The 23,011-nt window shown below is 37.2% G+C and overlaps 1 protein-coding gene across 2 annotated transcripts in view; it reads left to right on the top strand.

Annotated features, from left to right (window-relative positions):
- COL24A1 (collagen type XXIV alpha 1 chain) overlaps positions 1-23,011 on the top strand; it is a 416,052-nt gene that overhangs the window by 30,270 nt on the left and 362,771 nt on the right. For both annotated transcript variants that reach the window (XM_053693893.1, XM_053693894.1), the window contains exon 3: positions 3,883-5,138. In XM_053693893.1, coding sequence (XP_053549868.1) covers positions 3,883-5,138 — 1,256 coding nt within the window. The remainder of the gene's footprint in view (positions 1-3,882; positions 5,139-23,011) is intronic.

The following is a 23,011-nucleotide window of genomic DNA, read 5'->3' as shown; positions in this document are numbered from 1 at the left end:
GTACTATGAGGTCTCTGGCTTGTGAGATTCTCTAGGAAGTCTCGCTAGTACTATGAGGTCTCTGGCTTGTGAGATTCTCTAGGAAGTCTCGCTAGTACTATGAGGTCTCTGGCTTGTGAGATTCTCTAGGAAGTCTCGCTAGTACTATGAGGTCTCTGGCTTGTGAAATTTTCTAGGAAGTCTTGCTAGTACTATGACGTCTCTGGCTTGTGAGATTCTCTAGGAAGTCTCGCTAGTACTATGAGGTCTCTGGCTTGTGAGATTCTCTAGGAAGTCCCGCTAGTACTATGACGTCTCTGGCTTGTGAGATTCTCTAGGAAGACTCGCTAGTACTATGACGTCTCTGGCTTGTGAGATTCTCTAGGAAGTCTCGCTAGTACTATGACGTCTCTGGCTTGTGAGATTCTCTAGGAAGTCTCGCTAGTACTATGACGTCCCTGGCTTGTGAGATTCTCTAGGAAGTCTCGCTAGTACTATGACATCTCTGGCTTGTGAGATTCTCTAGGAAGTCCCGCTAGTACTATAATGTCTCTAGCTTGTGAGATTCTCCAGGAAGTCTCGCTAGTACTATGACATCTCTGGCTTGTGAGATTCTCTAGGAAGTCTCGCTAGTACTATGACATCTCTGGCTTGTGAGATTCTCTAGGAAGTCTCGCTAGTACTATGAGGTCTCTGGCTTGTGAGGTTCTCTAGTAAGTCTCGCTAGTACTATGACGTCTCTGGCTTGTGAGATTCTCTAGGAAGTCTCGCTAGTACTATGACATCTCTGGCTTGTGAGATTCTCTAGGAAGTCTCGCTAGTACTATGACATCTCTGGCTTGTGAGATTCTCTAGGAAGTCTCGCTAGTACTATGAGGTCTCTGGCTTGTTAAGTTCTCTAGGAAGTCTCGCTAGTACTATGACATCTCTGGCTTGTGAGATTCTCTAGAAAGTCTCGCTAGTACTATGACGTCTCTGGCTTGTGAGATTCTCTAGGAAGTCTCGCTAGTACTATGACGTATCTGGCTTGTGAGATACTCTAGGAAGTCTCGCTAGTACTATGACGTCCCTGGCTTGTGATATTCTCTAGGAAGTCTCGCTAGTACTATGAGGTCTCTGGCTTGTGAGATTCTCTAGGAAGTCTCGCTAGTACTATGACGTCCCTGGCTTGTGAGATTCTCTAGGAAGTCCCGCTAGTACTATGACGTCTCTGGCTTGTGAGATTCTCTAGGAAGTCTCGCTAGTACCATGACGTCCATGGCTTGTGAGATTCTCTAGGAAGTCTCGCTAGTACTATGACATCTCTGGCTTGTGAGATTCTCTAGGAAGTCTCGCTAGTACTATGACATCCCTGGCTTGTGAGATTCTCTAGGAAGTCTCGCTAGTACTATGACGTCCCTGGTGGAAATCTCGAAAGGCAGTTTTTACCTTGAAAACAGCGGCACTCGCGAAAGGGTGTTTGTTCCCTGAATTTAAGTACGTGAAGGAGATGCATGTTTTACAAGCATGCAATTTAAAACAATTGTCCAACATACTTCTTTTAGCAAAATGTGCACATTCTTTTTATATGCAATCTTTCTGAGGCTCCTGCTACTACCGAGCATTGGTAAAAGTGCATAGTATATCATTATATGTATTTTGTTATTGGCTGATGGCTGTTACATGGTACAGGGGGAGGGAAAACTGGATTAAAGGGATATAAAACCCAAATTTTTTCTTTCATGATTCAGATAGAATTTACAAATTTAAGCAACTTTCCAATTTACTTTTATTACGACATTTTCGTTGTTTTCTTTTTATCCTTTGTTGAAAAGCAGGAATGTGAGCTCAGAAGTGTGTACTTTTTTAGAATTGTATTCTCTATCTGAATCATGAAAGAAACATTTGTGTTTTATTTCCTTTTTAGATGTGTAGCTGCAAATTTTTTTTATTTATATTGCAGGAAAATGTTGAGCCCAACTCTCCTTTTATATCTCATAGATCCGGAAGAAAAATAAAGTCAGTTACATAAAAACTTTATAGAACTGAAGTGCACAGCTTTTATAATGTCATAGGGTGGAAAATTTACGATTAATATTTCACTGTGGTCAGTTTGATCTTCTTAATATCCAGCAAATGTGTTTACCCTTGAGACAAGAGGGATTTTCCTTTTTGTGCAATTGAATTCCGTTCTAAAGGTACAGACAACAATATTTACATGACCGTTAACACAACTCCAGAGGAGCGTTCGTTTGTTGCGTAGATAAACATCCTGTAAACCTCAAAGGTTTTTTTTGTTTAATTTATTGATACAGCAAAATAAGATGTTTTTCTATAAATATCCTGATTTTATTTTATGCTCTAATTGCTCTAAAAATAAATGAAACGTCTTAAACTGTTTAAAAGAGGCCAGTCTGCTATTTAATATACAATCTGTGTTTCACAGTTGCTTGACGGGCCAAAGACAAGTATTTTATAAAATATTTTGTTTGATGATCATTAGAGGGACAGAAAACCCATTGTGATTGTAATATATTTCTATTGTGTTGCTGTAGAATAAAATATCAGCCAAGTCTACATCTTGTTTACTGCAATTGTTTTTCAATAGCCAAACTTCACCAACAATTTGGCTTATTTGGAGGAGTCATTACAGGCAGACAACAAGTCTAGCCACAGTCATTATTTTAGTATAAAGAACAGTGTTTTGCAGTTGTTAGCAGTCAAATGCAAATAGGGACAGATATTTTGCAGGGTTCCAATTTTTAGATCTAAATTACAAGAAAAGGGGCCAATATAAATCAAGAGAGTAGATTTCAAAGTAATTTTACAATAGATAACTAAATATGTGATATTAATGTCTCAAGGTGTCCACTGTCCCTTTAAACAGTAAATGATAGAAAATGTACATTTTTAGAAGTCACTTTCATTTCTTTAAGAAAGTTAAAGGGGCAGTAAAGTAAAAAAAAAAAAAAAAACTTTTGTTATTCAGATAGAACAGCATTTTTAAACAACTTTCCAATTTACTTCTATTATCAAATATTCTTTGTTTCCTTGGTATCTTTTGTTGAAAAGTAAATCGACATGGACTTATACTTGCTCAGGAGTGTAACGTGTCTTTAGTACTCTATGGCAGTACTGCTTGCATAAAAGATATGTGCACATTCCTGAGTTTCTATGAGACTATGTAGATTTACTCTTTAACAAAGAAAACCAAGAGTACAAAGCACATTTGATAAGAAAATTAAATTGTAAAGTTGCTTATAATTACATGCTCTGTTTGAATCATAACATTTTAATTTGTAATTTACTGTCCATTTAAAGGGACAGTATACACTCATTTTCATATAACTGCATGTAATAGACACTACTATAAAGAATAAGATGCACAGATACTGATATAAACATCCAGTATAAAACTGTTTAAAAACTTAATTAGAAGCTCCCAGTTTAGCTCTGTTGAAAAGGTAGATGGAAAGCCCACTGCAAGTGGGAAATAAGACACCCCCCCTTCTTTTGCATATGAAAAGACCCTTTACACAAACAGGAGCAAGCTGGAGTAGGTATACATCGGTATTCTCATAAAACTTCGGGGCTTGGTTAGGAGCCTGAAAATTAGAGCAATGTTATTTAAAAATAAGCAAAACTATACATTTAAAACAAACAAACTGTATGGGCTATATAAATAGATCATCTACAAAACATTTATGCAAAGAAAAAATGAGTGTATATTGTCCCTTTAACTCATTAACCTGTTGACTATATAAAAGGATATCCCTGCCAGGTATATGGTGAAGTTGTTATACTATCACATATGAAAAAAATGTCTTAGTTTTCTTGCAACAAGAGAGTTGTAGAGATAACATCAACCTATAAATAAAATATATATAATTTATATCCAACTAATTTTGCTTTCTTTTATTCTAGGCATAGACATTCTTCACAAAATAGACCTTCGTGGAACACAACCAGCACTTTCGTCAAACATATCTACATCACAGCGGACAGCTGTTGGCATTTCTCACGGTGTACAATTGACAGAATATGGTGTAGAGTTAACAGGAGATACCCTCATTGAATATCCAGTAGATAATTCATTTCTAGCAAACCTTAGCCCTCCATTTACAGTATTGGTTAGCCTCCGCTCCCATATAGTAAACAATGCTTTCCTTTTCAGTATTCGAAACAAAAATAGACTTACCTTTGGCGTGCAATTACTACCAAAAAAGGTAGTGGTATATATGGGAGGGAAACAATCTGTATTCTTTGATTACAGTATCCATAATGGGCATTGGCACAATTTTGTCATTGGTGTTGGGGACAAGACTGTTTCCTTGTTTGCTGAGTGTGGGAAGAAGCACTTCAGCAAAGAGGCAGTATTTGACGTACAGTCAATACCTTCCAGTGGCTTATTTACTTTGGGGAGAATGAACCCTGATTCTGTTCATTTTGAAGGGACATTATGTCAGTTGGAAGTAATTCCTTCCGCACAGGCCGCTGCAAATTATTGTAAATATGTGAAAAACCAGTGTCGGCACGCTGATACATACCGATCTTGGTCATCAATTCCAACAACTGCACCAGGACTGGATTCAGCTTATTTTAATTTAAATACTAATACATATACTAATATTAAATCACAAACAAAAATGGAATCATCTTCAATCAACAAACCAGTTCCAGCACCAAATAGGACTTCTTCGGCTCATGTCTTGGATAATGTGTCTTCATCTTCATTTCATCAAGATATAGATGAATCAAATATTACTACCACAAACAAAACGTTTACAAAAAATAAATTAACGTACCAACAAAATTTTGCTATGAACAGCACAGAAGATATTAAATTTAATTCAACTTGGAAAGATGCAACAATGCCAAAAAACGTACCCAACAAACAAAATAATTTAAGCAGAAAGAAAGAAATTATCAAACAGCCTATTGAAGATCTTGTGGAAATGTATCAGATACTCAACAGGACTCTATATAGGGCCACGGAGGATGACTCTGTATATAACCAATATGACCCATGGGAAGAAACGTTTTTAGAGGGAGATGATAATTATAATACTGAAAACAGCTATGAAGTTGGCATGGAAGGCTATGATTATGATTACGAGGAACTTAACACTTGGCTTGATATGGATTATCTTAATGGAGAAAAGGGAGATACAGGACCACCAGTAAGTTGACTCTTTTTATATCATAGTATAACACAAATCTTGCAGACAGTTTTTGGAATGAATGTTGTATGTCCTGCCAAAGATATGAATATACATCACAAATGAATTATTGCAGTGAGGTTTGCCTTCTCAGTACTGCAGTTTTGGCTCTAGTATCGTATACTTTTGTCACTGGCCCTGTGTAGAGATAGTGAGTTTTGTGGACAACAAAATAGCTATATACTTAAAGGGATATTGTACTGTAAAAATGATCTCCCCTAAAAGGGATGTTAAACAGGTGCTTATAATTAATAGAAATTATTGCAAATGTATTTTTAATCTATTTAAATGGATTTTACCTTTTATTTATTTCATTATTGTTTTACACTACATTTGTACTTCTTGTCACAGCCATATAAGGAGGAGGAGCCTTTGCAGGAAGGTTTATCTTAGCTTGATGTCATAAAACTTCTAGGCTAGTGAATACACTAGATAACAGGGAGTCAGATGTGCTTATGCCCAGAACTGACAGACTAAAAACTTAGGTTTTGAAAATTCTCTGTGTTAATCAAACTGGGGACAGGGGCTATACTGATAATTTCTTAGTGCTAATTTTGCAAGAAAACAAGTAACTTATTTGCAGTTTTTTTACACAATTTATTTCTTTTTATATTTAAAATAGTTGTTTTTACCAAAGGATCACAATTAAATATATCTTTAATGTGTTTGCAGTGACTTGTTATACCAGCTGCATAGTATAAAATATATTGGAAATGGCTCCTTTAGATTTATATTTGTATATGAAATAACTGTTTGCTTATTGAAAACACAATTCATTTAAATGGGATGAACTTCCAGAAAGAAAAGCCTGCTTACCTTATCTATTTATACACTCGCCTTCTTGTCTTATCTCTTCATCTATACACGAAGGCTGATACTTCAAAACATTCTCGTCGGCAATCGCAGCCCAACAGTCTGTCGGAATGTTAAAAAAAGGGGTCATGACCGAGTCTCTCCCTTAGAAGTCAATGGGGATGTGATATTACCGCCCACATCATTGACATCGCCGCTCATCGGCATTTTACTACCCTATTTGAAGTGTGCTTACATGGGGCAGACTCACTGAAACTAAAATTAGTTTCTGTATAGGCACACTTCAAATATTGCCATAGGGTCCTAAGTTTTACTACAACTACACTTACTAGCTCAGGCGATGTTTGTGTCGGCAGCTGATAGTTAGTGAGACAAACTTGGCCACTTCCACCCTTGCAACCTGCACTTCACTGCTTTGAACATATCGATCTTGTGTCGATGTGTTGAGAACAATTTCTATGTACAGGCAGACCTTGTTTTATTGTGCTTCGCAGATATTGCTCTTTTTTTTTACAAATTGTAGGATTGTGGCAACACTGCGTGGAACAAGTCCATCAGCGCCATTTTTCCAACATATATACTCATATAAACACATAGATACACACGAATACACATATAAACACGTAACTACAGATATATACACATCTATATATATATATACACACCACCAGCAAAAAGATTATGACTCACGGAAGACTCAGATGATGGTTATCCTTTTTAGCAAATAAATTATTTTTTTAAAAAAGGTATGTACATTGTTTTTTTTAGACATAATGTTATTGCACACTTAAAAGACTACAGTATAGTGTAAATATAACTTTTATATGCACTGTGGAACAACAAATTTATGCGAATCACTTTATTGCTATTTTGGCTTTATTGCGGTGGTTTGGAACCAAACCCACAAACAATATCTCTGGGGTACGCATGTATTTACATAAAGGATAAAGATACAGTTTACAACAAGTAAGATCAGTCATACTCTATAGCTGTCCCCCTGTAGGGTTATTTACTGTGCAAATAGGTTTATTGCAGCTATATGTGTCCAGGTCACCACAAGGTCACTAAAAAACACTTAAACTATTTGCTATGCAAATGTATTGCTCATTTGTGTGTAGTACTTTCACGATAGTTCAGCAGAGTGCAGATAGATAGATAGAGATAGAGATAGCGATAGAGATAGAGATAGATATATATAACAACAATTAAAATTATGGGGAGGCGAAAAGTGAGTTTAAAATCCTCCAGTAAATACAAAATATAGAGAAAATAACTCATTGTGTAAACCATTTACAAATCTAAAAATGTCAGAAGACTTGCTTTAAACCCAAAAACTCTCTGACTACACTGCTTGCAATACAGCAAAGGAATCTGGGTAAGATATGCAAATGAGGTTCACAATGACTCACCTTTTTACTTTTAGCCTGCTTTTTAAGACAGACTTCCCTTTATGCCATAGCACTGCTGAATTACACAGCTTTGATGCTTAGCTAGGGTTAGTACAGTGATTTAGACCAATCCCAGGACAGCTGTTTCGTGGTTTTGCCACTCATCAGCTGGGAGTAGGTTGAATCACTGCTTGGTAAAGTTCATTTCTGGGGGAAATTCAACAACAATTAAAATTATGGGGATTCAACCTACTCCCAGCTGATGAGTGGCAAAACCACGAAACAGCTGTCCTGGGATTGGTTAGAATCACTGTACTAACCCTAGCTAAGCATAAAAGCTGTGTAATGCAGCAGTGCTATGGCATAAAGGGAAGTCTATCTTTAAAAAGCAGGCTAAAAGTAAAAAGGTGAGTCATTGTGAAGCTCATTTGCATATCTTACCCAGATTCCTTTGCTGCATTGGAAACAGTGTAGTCAGAGAGTTTTTGGGTTTAAAGCAAGTTTTCTGACTTGTTTAGATTTGTAAATGGTTTACACAATGAGTTATTTTCTCTATATTTTGTATTTACTGGAGGATTTTAAACTCACTTTTCGCCTCCCCATAATTTTAATTGTTGTTGAATTTCCCCCAGAAATGAACTTTACCAAGCAGTGATTCAACCTACTCCCAGCTGATGAGTGGCAATAACCACGAAACAGCTGTCCTGGGATTGGTCTAAATCACTGTACTAACCCTAGCTAAGCATTAAAGCTGTTTAATGCAGCAGTGCTATGGTGTAAAGGGAAGTCTGTCTTTAAAAGCAGGCTAAAAGTAAAAGGGTGAGTCATTGTGAATCTCATTTGCATATCTTACCCAGATTCCTTTGCTGTATTGGAAACAGTGTAGTCAGAGAGTTTATGGGTTTAAAGCAAGTCTTCTGACTTGTTTAGATTTGTAAATGGTTTACACAATGAGTTATTATATATTTAAATAATTTATTAGCAATGCTAGAGTCCAGGTTGATATACATGGCTTGACAACGGATGCCTGAAATGTAACAGGAAAATATATGTTTGCAATATTTCAGCTGCGATACTACATTTTATGTTTGTTCCAATTACAGAATTTATCCTTTTCATGTCTCTAGACACAACCAGGATGCCTTAGTTAGTTACATAAAAAAATGTTTAAAATAATAAACCTGTAACCCCCCAAAAATAAAAACAGCCTAATTTCTCTGCTTCTGTCTGTGAAATATGCTGCAATTTGCACATATATTTTGTCACGCATTTTCCCTACAGGGCACATCCCTTGAAAAATAATGTTGAGTATATTTATCTTACCTGCTTAGCTGTAGCTAGTAAGGGTCAGATAAAAATGAACTCTGCACTGATCAAACAATCACTGTGTAGAATTTTGACAGGGTTGAATTATTAAAACTTCAGGATCCTCTCCAGCCTCTCTTGGGTCAGAGGAAAAACACATTCAGACATAGATTACAGGAAAAGCAGGGGACCTAAAGAATGAAACTACATTATAAAAACTGTGCACATTCCTGGACCTACCTAAGTATGCTCTTATGAAAAGGAGTTAGGTTTTAACAAAGGTACCAAAATAAAGAAGTGAGTTTTATCAAATTAATAAATTGGATATTTTTATTTTTACATTTATTATTGCATTTTTGCATGTATTTAACTATGTGTTTACATAGTTAAAGTCAGATTGAGAGCAGTTCTGATTTACTAATGACAGATCTGTTTAGCCAATAACAAGAGGAATATATATGTTGCCGCCAATCGGCAGCTAGCTCTCAGTGGGTCGTTGCTGCTCTTGAGCTTACCTAGAAATGCTTTTCAGCAAAGGATACCAAGTAAATAGAATAATAGAAGCAAATTAAGAAGTCTCTTAATGACATGCCCTAATTGAACAAGGAAAGTTTGATTTTCATGCCCCTTTAATCATATAGTTATTCAATACACTAAATAAATTACTTGACTGATCAGTCAGATTTGTTTTTTTAAAGGGGCAGGAAACACCAAAATTTTCTTTCATGATTTGGATAGAACATACAATTTTAATCAACATTCCAATTTACGCCTATTATCAAATTTGCTTCATTCTCTTGTTGTCCTTTGCTGAAGGAACAGCATTGCACTAATGGCAGCTATATGAACACATCTAGTCAGCCAATAACAAGAGACAAATGTGTGCAATCACCAATCAGTATCTAGCTCCCACTAGTGTAGGATCTGTGTGTATTCTTTTTCAACAAGGGATACCAAGAGAACAAAGCACCTTTGAAAATAAAAGTGAATTTAAAAGTGTCTTAAACTTAAAATCACTTGCTCTATCATATAAAGGGACATGAAACCCAATTTTTTCTTTCATAATTAAAGGGACACTGAACCCAATTTTTTTTCTTTAGTGATTCAGATAGAGCGTGCAATTTTAAGCAACTTTCTAATTTACTCCTTTTATCAAATGTTTTTCAATCTCTTGCTATGTTTAATTGAAAAGCAAGAATGTTAGTTTAGATGCCGGCCCATTTTTGGTGAACAACCTGGGTTGTCGTTGCTGATTGGACAGCACCAATAAACAAGTGCTGTCTATGATTCTGAACCCAAACAATCCTGGCTCCTTAGCTTAGATGCCTTCTGTTTCAAATAAAGATAGAAAGAGAACGAAGAAAACTTAATAGGAGTAGATTAGAAAGTTGCTTAAAATTGCTGCTCTATCTGAATCAGGCAAGAAAAAATGTGGGTTCAGTGTCCCTTTAAGAAAGAGCATGTGATTTTAAACAACTTTTTAATTGACTTCTATTATCAAATTTGCTTTATTCTCTTGATATCCTTTGTGGAAAAGCATATCTAAACAAGATCAGTAGCTGCTGATTTGTGGCTGCACAAAGATGCCTCAAGTCATTGCATATTTCTTCAACAAAGGATACTATGAGAATGACACAAATTAAATCCTGCATACTAAACAATCCTGGAGTTCATGACCCTGCTACCTGCTACAATGGGATCCACTTATCATTCCGTGTTGTGCAACTCCACCCTCTGCCCGGGCACAGCCAATTACGTGTGGGCAGGAGCTGTTAATCTCCCCGGTTGGATGAACCTTGTTGCGAACCTGCAGTCAAAGGGGGGGGGGGGGAGAGCTTGATAAATTGGGCCCAATGTAACTTCTTAGTTTAAATCTTGTCTTGATTGACAAAGCAAACATACCAAGTAAAGACACTTAAAGGGACATGGAACCCTATTTTTCTTTCTATCATGATTCAGATAGAACATACCATTTAATAAACTTTCCAATTGACTTTATTATGGAATTTGCTTCCTTCTATTGATATCTTTTGCTGAAGAAGCAACAGTGCACTATTGGGAGCTAGCTAAATGCATTGGGTGAGTCAGTCACATGAGGCATATGTGTAGCCACCAATCAGCAGCTCCTGGGCCTAACTAGATATCCTTTTAAACAAGTATACCAAGAGAACGAAACAAAAAAAATTGTATGCTCTGAATAATGAAAGAACGCTTTTTTATTTCATGTCCCTTTAAGTGGGTTTTCAATTAGTGTATTCCTGAAGTGATCTTGAGTTGCTTAACACTATATAAATGTGCATAGAAATTTTGGTAAAGTACATAACATTTTCCACTTGAATAAAAATTCTAATTTACTCCTATTATACATTTTTATTTGTTCTCTTGCTATCCTTATTTAAAAATCAGGAATGTAAAGGTTAAGAGCCAGCCCTTTTTGGTTCAGAACCCTGAACAGCGCTTGCTTATTGGTGGCTACATTTGGCTAGCTAATAAGCAAGCGTAACCCAGGTTCTGAACCAAAAACGGGCCGGTTCCTAAGCTTTAAATTCCTGCTTTTTATATAAAGATAGCATTATATTATAGGAGTAAATTATAAAGTTGCTTAAAATTGCTGCCCCATCTGAATCATTAATACATTAAAGAAAATGTAATCACTGTGCCTAATGCATTCTGGGATATTGAAAATTAAAAAAAGAAAAAATACACACAAAAAATATATATATATAATTAAAATAAATAAATTAATAAAATAATATAAATAGGGGTGGAAATATATTATCACTATAGTTTACTAGTCAGAGGAGAAATTTCACAAGTCCAAAAGGAAAAAGTGGCCTAGTTGGGCTCTGCTAAAATACACCCCTGAGTAAATAATGTAGAAATAAATTATGTATACAGTGCTGTAAAACATTTTTAAAATATGAAGTTAGTCATATAAATTGTATGCAGTCAGTCTGCGCATACGTAATGAATTTTATTACCATTGAGTCATATCACGCTGCAGGGCCGAATCACATCAGCAGTTTCTATACATTAGTCAAGTTATTTTTTCATAGTATAAACTACATAGAGGAGACACAGGATATGGTTAGAATGAATTACTGTCAAAAAGCTTATCAAAGAAATTGTGTTAAAAAAATTGCTGTAACCTGCAGCTTTTCAACTGTAATAGAATCCACCCTATTTCTGACAACCAGTTTACATTATATAATTTGTTTATTCGCCTAAATACAAGCAGGTTGCTATTGTAAATTATAAATTCATCTAAAATAAAGTTAAAATTAAAAGGAGCAAAAAAATCTGATATAAAATGAATCATATTTATCAACATTCTATTTATAATTTTTATGACCCAGAAAATAATAAGCTTCCTTATGAGTGTCACGCCGCGCCGTATCTTCCCCATGCTCGTTGCCTAGGGCTGTGTCGGCTCTGGATGTGTGTGGCGCTGACGTCATCGTCGCACGCTCCTGATGCCATCCGGTCCTGTGGCGTCTATCCTCTGCCTATTTAAACGGGCAGCAGGCGAACTATATTCTATGTTGCTGAAATCTTGCCTGTCTTACTACTTTACCTGGTTAACCCCTAAACTGCTGGACTGATACTTTGTTGCTGAAACCTTGCCTATCTTACTACTCTACCTGGTTAACCCCTAAACTGCTGGACTGATACTTTGTTGCTGAAACCTTGCCTGTCTTACTACTCTACCTGGTTAACCCCTAAACTGCTGGACTGATACTTTGTTGCTGAAACCTTGCCTGTCTTACTACTCTACCTGGTTAACCCCTAAACTGCTGGACTGATACTTTGTTGCTGAAACCTTGCCTATCTTACTACTCTACCTGGTTAACCCCTAAACTGCTGGACTGATACTTTGTTGCTGAAACCTTGCCTGTCTTACTACCTGGTTAACCCCTAAACTGCTGGACTGATACTTTGTTGCTGAAACCTTGCCTGTCTTACTACTCTACCTGGTTAACCCCTTATCTGCTGGACTGATCCTTGTTACTGAACCCTGCCTGTCTCACTACGCTACTTGGTTATTCCCTAACTTGCTGGACTGACTCCTTGTTGCTGAACCCTGCCTGTCTCACTTCGCTACCTGGTTAACTCCTTTACTACGGGCGTGCCTTTCTGTTGCCGGATCCTGTCTGCCTATTTGCCTTGTGCTGTCCAGCCTGTGGTGAGTGCCTCTCTCCTCATTTGCCTGATACTCTCTGCTCTGGGATATTCCCTATCTTTCCGGCTCGACGCCGGGATAACAAGACTACTGGCCGAGTTCGGTCTGATAGAGGAGTATCCCATGAGTCTTACAATGAGTCTGTTACATTATTTTTATAACTGTTGCTTCTTAACCTCAATGCCACCTCTGTATTAGTGGATTAAATTTACCCTGGACTAGTTACAGTAGTTGCATGAGAGCCGGGAGCGTTGTTGCACAAGCAGATGCTAGTGCTATGGAAATGCAGGCATCATGAGGCCGTCAGCTCGCCACAACCACGAGCAGACAGGCTCCCTATTTGAGAACATTGTCTCACCACACATTGATAAATGGAGCCCTATGTGTTTAATCTTTGTAAATCTTTAGTTTGATATAGAGAAATGTAAAAAATAAGGAATAAATTCATCTAACATTCGTGTTGCTTAATAAATGCCCTAAAACTGTTTCATATCGAATTAGGCAGCGGGTTAAAATGCGCCCTCATTACATTTGTATACAACTGCTCAGTACGGTGCAGGGGGCAGTTATCTCTGTTGATTGCAGCTTTCTGCACAACACTATGGGGCCGTTTTAAGAAGCAATCAATGCTGCTTATTCCGCGCAAGCCTTTAGGCTCGCCGGAAATATAAGTTAAGAAGCAGCGGTCTTAAGACGGCTTCTCCTTTACAGTTTAACTTATCCGCCGCCGCCTCTGAGGCGACGGATAGCAATCATATCTGATCAGGATGATTGACACCCCCTGCTAGCGGCTGATTGGCCATGAATCTGCAGGAGGTGGCATTGCACAAGCATTTCACAAGAATGATAAATGCCGAACATGTCTGCTGTCGGCATTTAGCGATATCGGGCGGACATGATTCACTACAGCGACAGTTAATAGATCGGCCCCTGAGAGTCTTATTATTGTGTTAGAGTAATAAGTTGCAAAGGGATCTCATTTAAAAGTTAACCTATCTTTCTGAGTATTTTGTTAGTGGTCGTTTTTGTTCATTAACATCTATATTTGTGTAAAGTGCCCAATATCTAAAATCTCGCATATACATTTATATATTTTTCTCAGCATAATAATGTATTTTTTTTACCACAAAACTAAAACTGTATTACATTTTAAATTCCATCAATTAGTTTTGACAAAGAAAACAATTATTTTAATGTCTGTTAAACTTGTAGATATGTAAAACACACACACATTTATATAAATATATATATACACAAACACATACACACAAACATAAACACATATATACACACACACACACACACACATACATATAAATATATATATATATACATACACACATACACAAACATAAACACATATATACACACACACACATATAAATATATATATACATACACACATACACAAACACATATATACACAAACACATGCACACTCACTTATCTCTTCCAGTATTATACAAAATTATTTTTGTGTATAAAAAAAAAAAGATCTGAACAAAAAACATCTTTTAAAAGCATTTAAAGGGACAGTCTACACCAGAATTTTTATTGTTTGAAAAGATAGATAATCCCTTTATTACCCATTCCCTAGTTTTGCACAACCAGCACTGTTATATTAATACACTTTGTACCTCTATGATTATCTTGTATCTAAGCCTCTGCAAACTGCCCCCTTATTTCAGTTCTTTTGACAGACCTCCATTTTAGCCAATCAAAGCTTGCTCACTGGAACTCCACGGGCGCGATCCGATATCGATCGCAGTTTGCGGCGCAAGCGAGGGAACCGGCGTCGCCCGCAGTTTCAGCTCGCAACTCGAGCCATCCCATATAGGTCGCCGTCAGATGCTAACGTGCCGTAAGTCTCACAAACCAGCGATGTCCAGAAATCTGCGTAAGTACAAATTTCTGGCGTCGCCAGTGACTTGCGCCACGTTAGAATCTGCCGGCGCCTATAAAACCTGACTAAAGTTTAAAACACCCGCACTGTCTAACACGCCTCCCTAACATAGCCCGCACTGTCTAACACGCCTCCCTAACATAGCCCGCACTGTCTAACCCTCTATCCGCTATCCCCCCTCACTAGCCTAACAATAAAAAAGTTATTAACCCCTAAACCGCCGCTCCCGTACCCCGCCGCCAGCTATATTATATCTATAACCCCCTAAAGTGAGCCCCTAACACCGCCGCCATCTATATTAAAATTATTAACCCCTAATGTAAGCCCCTTACACCGCCGCCATCTCTATTAAAATGATTAACCCCTAATTTAATCTACCTACCCCGCCGCCAGCTATATTATCTATATTAACCCTAAGTATATTATAGTTAATATAGGTATTACATTATATATATTAACTATATTAACCCTAATTATATTAGGGTTAATATAGTTACTATAGTATTTATATTAACTATATTAACTCTATCTAACCCTAACTAAATTTATATTAAATTAATCTAATTCATTTATAAACTAAAATATTCCTATTTAAATCTAAATACTTACCTATAAAATAAACCCTAAGATAGCTACAATATAATTGATAATTACATTGTAGCTATGTTAGGGTTAATATTTATTTTACAGGTAAATTGTTAATTATTTTAACTAGGTATAATAGATATTAAATAGTTATTAACTATTTAATATCTACCTAGTTAAAATAATTACCCAATTACCTGTAAAATAAATCCTAACCTAAGTTATAAATACACCTACACTATCAATAAATTAAATAAAGTACAAACATCTATCTAAAAATACAATTAAATTAACTAAACTAAATTACAAAAAAAAACAAACACTAAATTACAAAAAATAAAAAAAAGATTACAAGATTTTTAAGCTAATTACACCTATTCTAAGCCCCCTAATAAAATAATAAACCCCCAAAATAAAAAAAATTCCCTGCCCTATTCTAAATTAAACATATTTCAAAGCTCTTTACCTTACCAGCCCTTAAAACGGCCTTTTGTGGGGCATGCCCCAAAGAATTCAGCTCTTTTGCATTCAACAAATACAATCCCCCCCCCCCCATTACAACCCACCACCCACATACCCCTATTCTAAACCCACCCAAACCCCCCTTAAAAAATCCTAACACTACCCCCCTGAAGATCTCCCTACCTTGTCTTCACCACACCGGGCCGAACTCCTGATCCGATCCGGGCGATGTCGTCCTCCAAGCGGCAAAGAAGAATTCTTCCTCCGGCGATGTCATCCTCCAAGCGGCAAAGAAGAATTCTTCCTCCGGCGACGTCTTCCTCCAAGCGGCAGCAAAGTCTTCATTCTTCCGGCGGCATCTTCAATCTTCTTTCTTCGCTCCGCCGCCGCGGAGCATCCATCCCGGCCGACTGCTAAACTTGGAATGAGGTACCTTTAAATGACGTCATCCAAGATGGCGTCCGCCGAATTCCGATTGGCTGATAGGATTCTATCAGCCAATCGGAATTAAGTTAAAAAAAATCTGATTGGCTGATTGAATCAGCCAATCAGATTCAAGTTCAATCCGATTGGCTGATCCAATCAGCCAATCAGATTGAGCTCGCATTCTATTGGCTGTTCCGATCAGCCAATAGAATGCGAGCTCAATCTGATTGGCTGATCGGAATTCGGCGGACGCCATCTTGGATGACGTCATTTAAAGGTACCTCATTCCAAGTTTAGCAGTCGGCCGGGATTAGGTTTATTTTAGCAGATCGCGGTTGACAGGGAGATAGACATTGCGCATGCGTTAGGTGTTAGGTTTATTTTAGCAGATCGCGGTTGACAGGGAGATAGACATTGCGCATGCGTTAGGTGTTAGGTTTATTTTAGCAGATCGCGGTTGACAGGGAGATAGACATTGCGCATGCGTTAGGTGTTAGGTTTATTTTAGCAGATCGCGGTTGACAGGGAGATAGACATTGCGCATGCGTTAGGTGTTAGGTTTATTTTAGCAGCCAGTTTAGGGAGTTACGGGGCTCCAATAGTCAGCGTAAGGCTTCTTACGGCTGCTTTTTGTGGCGAGGTGAAAATGGAGTAAGTTTTCTCCATTTTCGCCACGTAAGTCCTTACGCTGCATATTGGATACCAAACTGCGCGGGTTTGGTATACCTGCCTATGGCCCAAAAAACTGCGGGCGACGGCAGAAATATACGCGCGTAACTTCTAGCTTACGCCGTATATAGGATACCAAATCCGCGCAATTATTGGCGTCGCCGGCTTTTGCGGGCGACGCTTTATATCGGATCGACCCCCACGTGCGTGAGCACAGTGTTATCTATATGATAAACATGAGCTAACACCCTCTAGTGGTGAAAAACTGTCAAAATGCCCTGAGAGAAGAGGCGGCCTTCAAGGGCTTAGAAATTAGCATATGAACCTCCTAGGTTTAGCTTTCAACTAAGAATACCAAGAGAACAAAGCAAAATTGGTGATAAAAGTAAATTGGAAAATTGTTTAAAATTACATTCTCTATCTGAATCATGAAAGTTTATTTTGGACTAGACTGTCCCTTTAAGACTTTCACTTTATTAGCAACATTTGCAAAAGTTTTGCAGTCCAGGGACAAAACCCTTCAAAAGCCTTTTGAGTATGTTTAGCTTATCTTCTCTGCTGTGGTTGATTAGAGACAGGTAGAAATAAGGTATTTCAATGTTCAATCAATACTTTGTAGCAAGATACAGGCTCAGAGGTAAATTTAGAAAAAGCCAGCAAAATAATTAGCAAAAGTATACTGCTGTTTCTTTAAGTTTTCTCCTGGTAGTGCCATGGTTGTTATAATATAAAAATATTTCTAATAGTTATTTTAAAATTGCAGAGAAAATAGTTATTAGCTGTTGAAATGTATTTTCTAGTATTCCTTGTATACATGAAGATGTTATGACTTATAGAAGACAAGCACTGATTGATCATCACATGTAGTGGTCTTGGACGAATTAGAAATGTCAGCGTCTTTGTGATGTTCTCAGGCATATACGCTGTAGTCGTGGTTATGAATTCATGTTAACCAGATGCCAATGAAGTCACCATAATGTAGCCACACTATAAATGGCCGGACGTGATTATGTGCACATATGCTTCCCAAATAGAGTGAAAACCGGTCTGAATCAATGAGACAACATCCTGGGCTTGAAGCCCTTTAAACATTGAAGGGGATCTGCTTCTTCAGTGATGAATCATTTTATTGATTTTTTTTTCAATGGATGTTGCAGTGGCAAAAAAAAAATCTAAATCTATGTTACTGTAACAAATTAGTGATAAATACTATGTGACTTTATGAACTTTTTAGTGGTGGTTTCTGATACATTCAAATCATTCCCAATAGATTTTGTTTTTACAATTTGCCAGATACAAGAAGCTCATCAGCTGTAGCTTTATTGATTTAATCTATTGTAAGTCCAGTTCTGAGTTTTTAACATAAGTGAGGACCTTATAAATTGCAAGAGAGAGAATGAGAGAGAGAGAAAACGAGAGAGAGAGAGAGAGAAAACGAGAGAGAGAGAGAGAGAAAACGAGAGAGAGAGAGAGAGAAAACGAGAGAGAGAGAGAGAAAACGAGAGAATGAGAGAGAATGAGAGAGAGAGAGAGAATGAGAGAGAGAGAGAGAGAATGAGAGAGAGAGAGAGAATGAGAGAGAGAGAGAGAGAGAATGAGAGAGAGAGAGAGAGAGAGAGAGAATGAGAGAGAATGAGAGAGAATGAGAGAGAATGAGAGAGAGAGAATATGAGAGAGAATATGAGAGAGAATATGAGAGAGAATATGAGAGAGAAAACGAGAGAGAAAACGAGAGAGAGAGAGAGAGAAAACGAGAGAGAGAGAGAGAAAACGAGAGAGAGAGAGAGAGAAAACGAGAGAGAGAGAGAGAAAACGAGAGAATGAGAGAATGAGAGAGAATGAGAGAGAGAGAGAGAGAATGAGAGAGAGAGAGAGAATGAGAGAGAGAGAGAGAATGAGAGAGAGAGAGAGAATGAGAGAGAGAGAGAGAATGAGAGAGAGAGAGAGAGAGAATGAGAGAGAGAGAGAGAGAGAATGAGAGAGAGAGAGAGAATGAGAGAGAGAATGAGAGAGAATGAGAGAGAATGAGAGAGAGAGAGAGAGAGAGAGAATATGAGAGAGAATATGAGAGAGAATATGAGAGAGAGAATGAGAGAGAGAGAATGAGAGAGAGAGAATGAGAGAGAGAGAATGAGAGAGAGAGAATGAGAGAGAGAGAATGAGAGAGAGAGAATGAGAGAGAGAGAATGAGAGAGAGAGAATGAGAGAGAGAGAATGAGAGAGAATGAGAGAGAGAGAATGAGAGAGAATGAGAGAGAATGAGAGAGAGAGAGAGAGAATGAGAGAGAGAGAGAGAGAGAGAGAGAGAGAGAGAGAGAGAGAGAATGAGAGAGAGAGAGAGAATGAGAGAGAGAGAGAATGAGAGAGAGAGAGAGAGAATGAGAGAGAGAGAGAATGAGAGAGAGAGAGAATGAGAGAGAGAGAGAATGAGAGAGAGAGAGAGAGAGAGAGAACGAGAGAGAGAACGAGAGAGAGAGAGAGAACGAGAGAGAGAGAGAGAGAGAACGAGAGAGAGAGAGAACGAGAGAGAGAGAGAACGAGAGAGAACGAGAGAAAACGAGAGAGAGAGAGAGAGAACGAGAGAAAACGAGAGAGAGTGAGAGAGAGCGAGAGCGAGGAGCAGAGAAAGGGAGTGAGAGAATCTTGTGAGAACATAACACAGAGAGTAGAAGAAAAAGAGAAATATATATATAGATAAAAAGATAGTGCTGGGTCAGAAAGAGAGAGGGAAAGGGAGAGAGATCTGAGTTAGACTGAGGGACACACAGTAAGAGAAAGAAATAGAGTGACAAAGGATATGTAGAGATCATAAGATAAAGGGGGCAAAGGCACCAATGGAAGATCATGGTACATATAGGAGGAGGTATAGAACATGGTGAGGAGGTAAAGGAACAGAGAGCAAAGAGAAAAGCACTCAGAAAATAAAGACAAGGGACTTGGTCTTAGTCTGATATCTGGTTTAGTGAATATAGTACGTGTTTCTTAAAGGGACAGTAAAATCAAAATAAAACATCAAAAGGACAGTCTAGTAAAAATTAAACTTTCATGAATCAGATAGGGCATGCAATTTTAAACAACTTTCCAATTTACTTTTATCATCAAATTTGCTTTGTTCTCTTAGAATTCTTTGTTGACAGCTAAACCTAAATAGTCACCAATTTGAAGCTACCCAAAAGATGGTATCCAAGAACAAAGGTGCCCTCCACAGGCTGTTGCTGAAGGTAGACGATCACCTTCTTCTTATAAACAGATGGACGATCTAAGCAAAAACAAAAAGAAGAAGGCTCTCCAATGGTGCAGTAAAATAGAGTAAAAGTGATTCTTTCCCATGAAATCCCCTTAACTGTAAGTGGGTACTCACAAAAGGAGCGCACTATAATGCAATGCTATTCACGCAGGCTGGATTGATCAGAACCCACCAGCTAGCTCCCACAGGATTCAAAGAGACCTCAAATCTGGAGTGCAGGGAAAGAAAACAAGGGAAGGGAGCTTAAAGACTCCAGTAGTGCAGATGGTTACTAAAGTATTCTGGCACCCACAGATAGAGCCCACTATAAATGGATACTCACATAGGCAGTGCACTATAATGCAGTGCAAGTTGTGCAGGCTGGTATATCAGAGTTAACCAGCTAACTCACTCCAGTATGCAGGATCCACAATCCACCAGAGGAAAGGATTCCAAAGAAAGCTCACAAACCAAATAATGTTGAATTAAAATATCCCAAGATTTGAGATATAATTTATTAAAAACTAATGTATTAAAAACAATACAAAAACCTTTTCTGCTACGCGTGTCAAGGTGCTAGTGGCATATAAAATGCACACTATATATGAAGCACAAACAGTATACACTGATTAAAAACACATTACATGCACATGTTGACATTTGATCACATGATTCCAATCAATGATAGCCTGCAGCTGCTTGCATTGAGGAGACAAAGACACATTTCCCCTTTCTCAGATACGCACTAAGTTAAAGGGACAGTCTAGGCCAAAATAAACTTTCATGATTCAGATAGAGCATGTAATTTTAAACAATTTTCCAATTTCCTTTTATCACCAATTTTGCTTTGTTCTCTTGGTATTCTTAGTTGAAAGCTTAACCTAGGAGGTTCATATGCTAATTTCTTAGGCCTTGAAGCCCACCTCTTTCAGATTGCATTTTAACAGTTTTTCACCAATAGAGGGTGTTAGTTCACATATTTCATATAGATAACACTGTGCTCATGCACGAGAAGTTATCTGGGAGCAGGCACTGATTGGCTAGACTGCAAGTCTGTCGAAAAGAACTGAAAAAAGGGGCAGTTTGCAGAGGCTTAGATACAAGATAATCACAGAGGTTAAAAGTATATTATTATAACTGTGTTAGCTATGCAAAACTGGGGAATGGGTAATAAAGGGATTATCTATCTTTTAAAACAATAAAAATTCTGGTGTAGACTGTGCCTTTAATGTGTATAAATATATGTGTGGGACACTCCTCTATGTACAAAAAAATCACAGTTCCCACAAAGAGTAAAACAATATTCAAACGAATCTAGACATCATGATGCAGATATATGGCACACGCACATAGATACATCTAAACAAGACATCTAAAAGCATCTACCTTATATGTAGCGATAAAATATTTCCTTCCCCCATTACTCAATAAACATGTATACGTGATCCATTTGTTACCTCCTATTGTAACCGCATTATGAAATCGCAATTGGAACAGGATAAACAAATACACGCTCTCAGTCAAGCAAGTAAAGCGTTGCCATAGCAACATATCACAACAGGAAGTGACTTATCGTGACCTTAACCAATCAGGAGTCATAAGACAAGGTTACATGTGTAGTAATAATAATAACCTCCTATTGTAACTGCATTATGAAATCGCAGGGTTTTTTTTTTTTGGTTTTTTTTTAAACCTAAATAGGCTCATATGATAATTTATAAGCCCTTAAAGGCCGCCTCTTATCTCAGTGCATTTGACAGTTTTTTTCCAGCGCAAGTTCATGTGTGTTATATAGATAACATTGTGCTCAATCCTGTTGAGTTACTTATGAGAGAGCACTGATTGGCTAAAATGCAAGCCTGTCAAAAGAACTGAAATATGGGGGCAGTCTGCAGAGGCTTAGATACAAGGTAATCACAGAGGTAAAACATGTATTAATATAACTGTACATGTGTTTTAAAACAATAACATTGCTGTAATATAATAAGAAAACATTGAATACTGTTTCAGTAGTTTTTTTTAAATGTATTAATCAGTCTCAATATTTCATAAGTATTAAAGTCCAAGACTGATTAATACCTTAAAAAAAACTACTGAAACAGTATTCAATGTTTTCTTATTATATTACAGCATTCGAATTTTAAAGGAACATTAAACCCATTTTTTTTATTCTATGATTTAGAAAGAGAAAGCCATTTTAAACAACTTTTCTTCTATCCAATTTGCTTCATTCTCTTGATATACTTTGTTGAAAAGCATGTCTAGATAGGTTTAGTAGCTGCTGATTGGTGGCTGCACATAGACACCTAATGTCATTGGCTCATCCATGTGCATTGTTATTTCTTCAACAAAGGATATCTGAAAAATAAAGCTAATTAAATAATAGGAGTACATTAGAATGTTGTTTTAAATTGTATTCACTATCTGAATCTTGAAAAGAAATGTTGGGTTTCATGTCCCTTTAAGCACTTTTAGATGGCAATATAAAATGATAAACTATATATATATATATATATATATATATATATATATATATATATATATATATACCTCTCATATACTTTCATTATTTATTTTGTCCCCTTTCCCAGTAATTCATTTCTGAAATTGTGATCTTTTCAGTTCCTGTTAGAAATGGAAGTGCAGAACACTGTTATATTCCACACAGCCATTGGCCATTGACCTATTTATAACCGTCTCTAATTGGCCACAGCAGAGAAGGTAACCTAAGTTACAACATGGCAGCTCCCATACACTTATTTTGTCAATATTTAAACATCTAATGATACTTTAACAAATGCATGTTATTCTCAGACTAATCTTTTCTTTGAATGCATCATTCTATCTAGTATTATTTTAGTGTTTAATGTCCCTTTA

The sequence above is a fragment of the Bombina bombina genome, chromosome 10 (assembly GCF_027579735.1).
Source record: "Bombina bombina isolate aBomBom1 chromosome 10, aBomBom1.pri, whole genome shotgun sequence".
Taxonomy (NCBI): domain Eukaryota; kingdom Metazoa; phylum Chordata; class Amphibia; order Anura; family Bombinatoridae; genus Bombina; species Bombina bombina.
The sequence above is the reverse complement of the archived record's forward strand: the minus strand, read 5'-3'. Positions and strand labels throughout refer to the sequence as shown.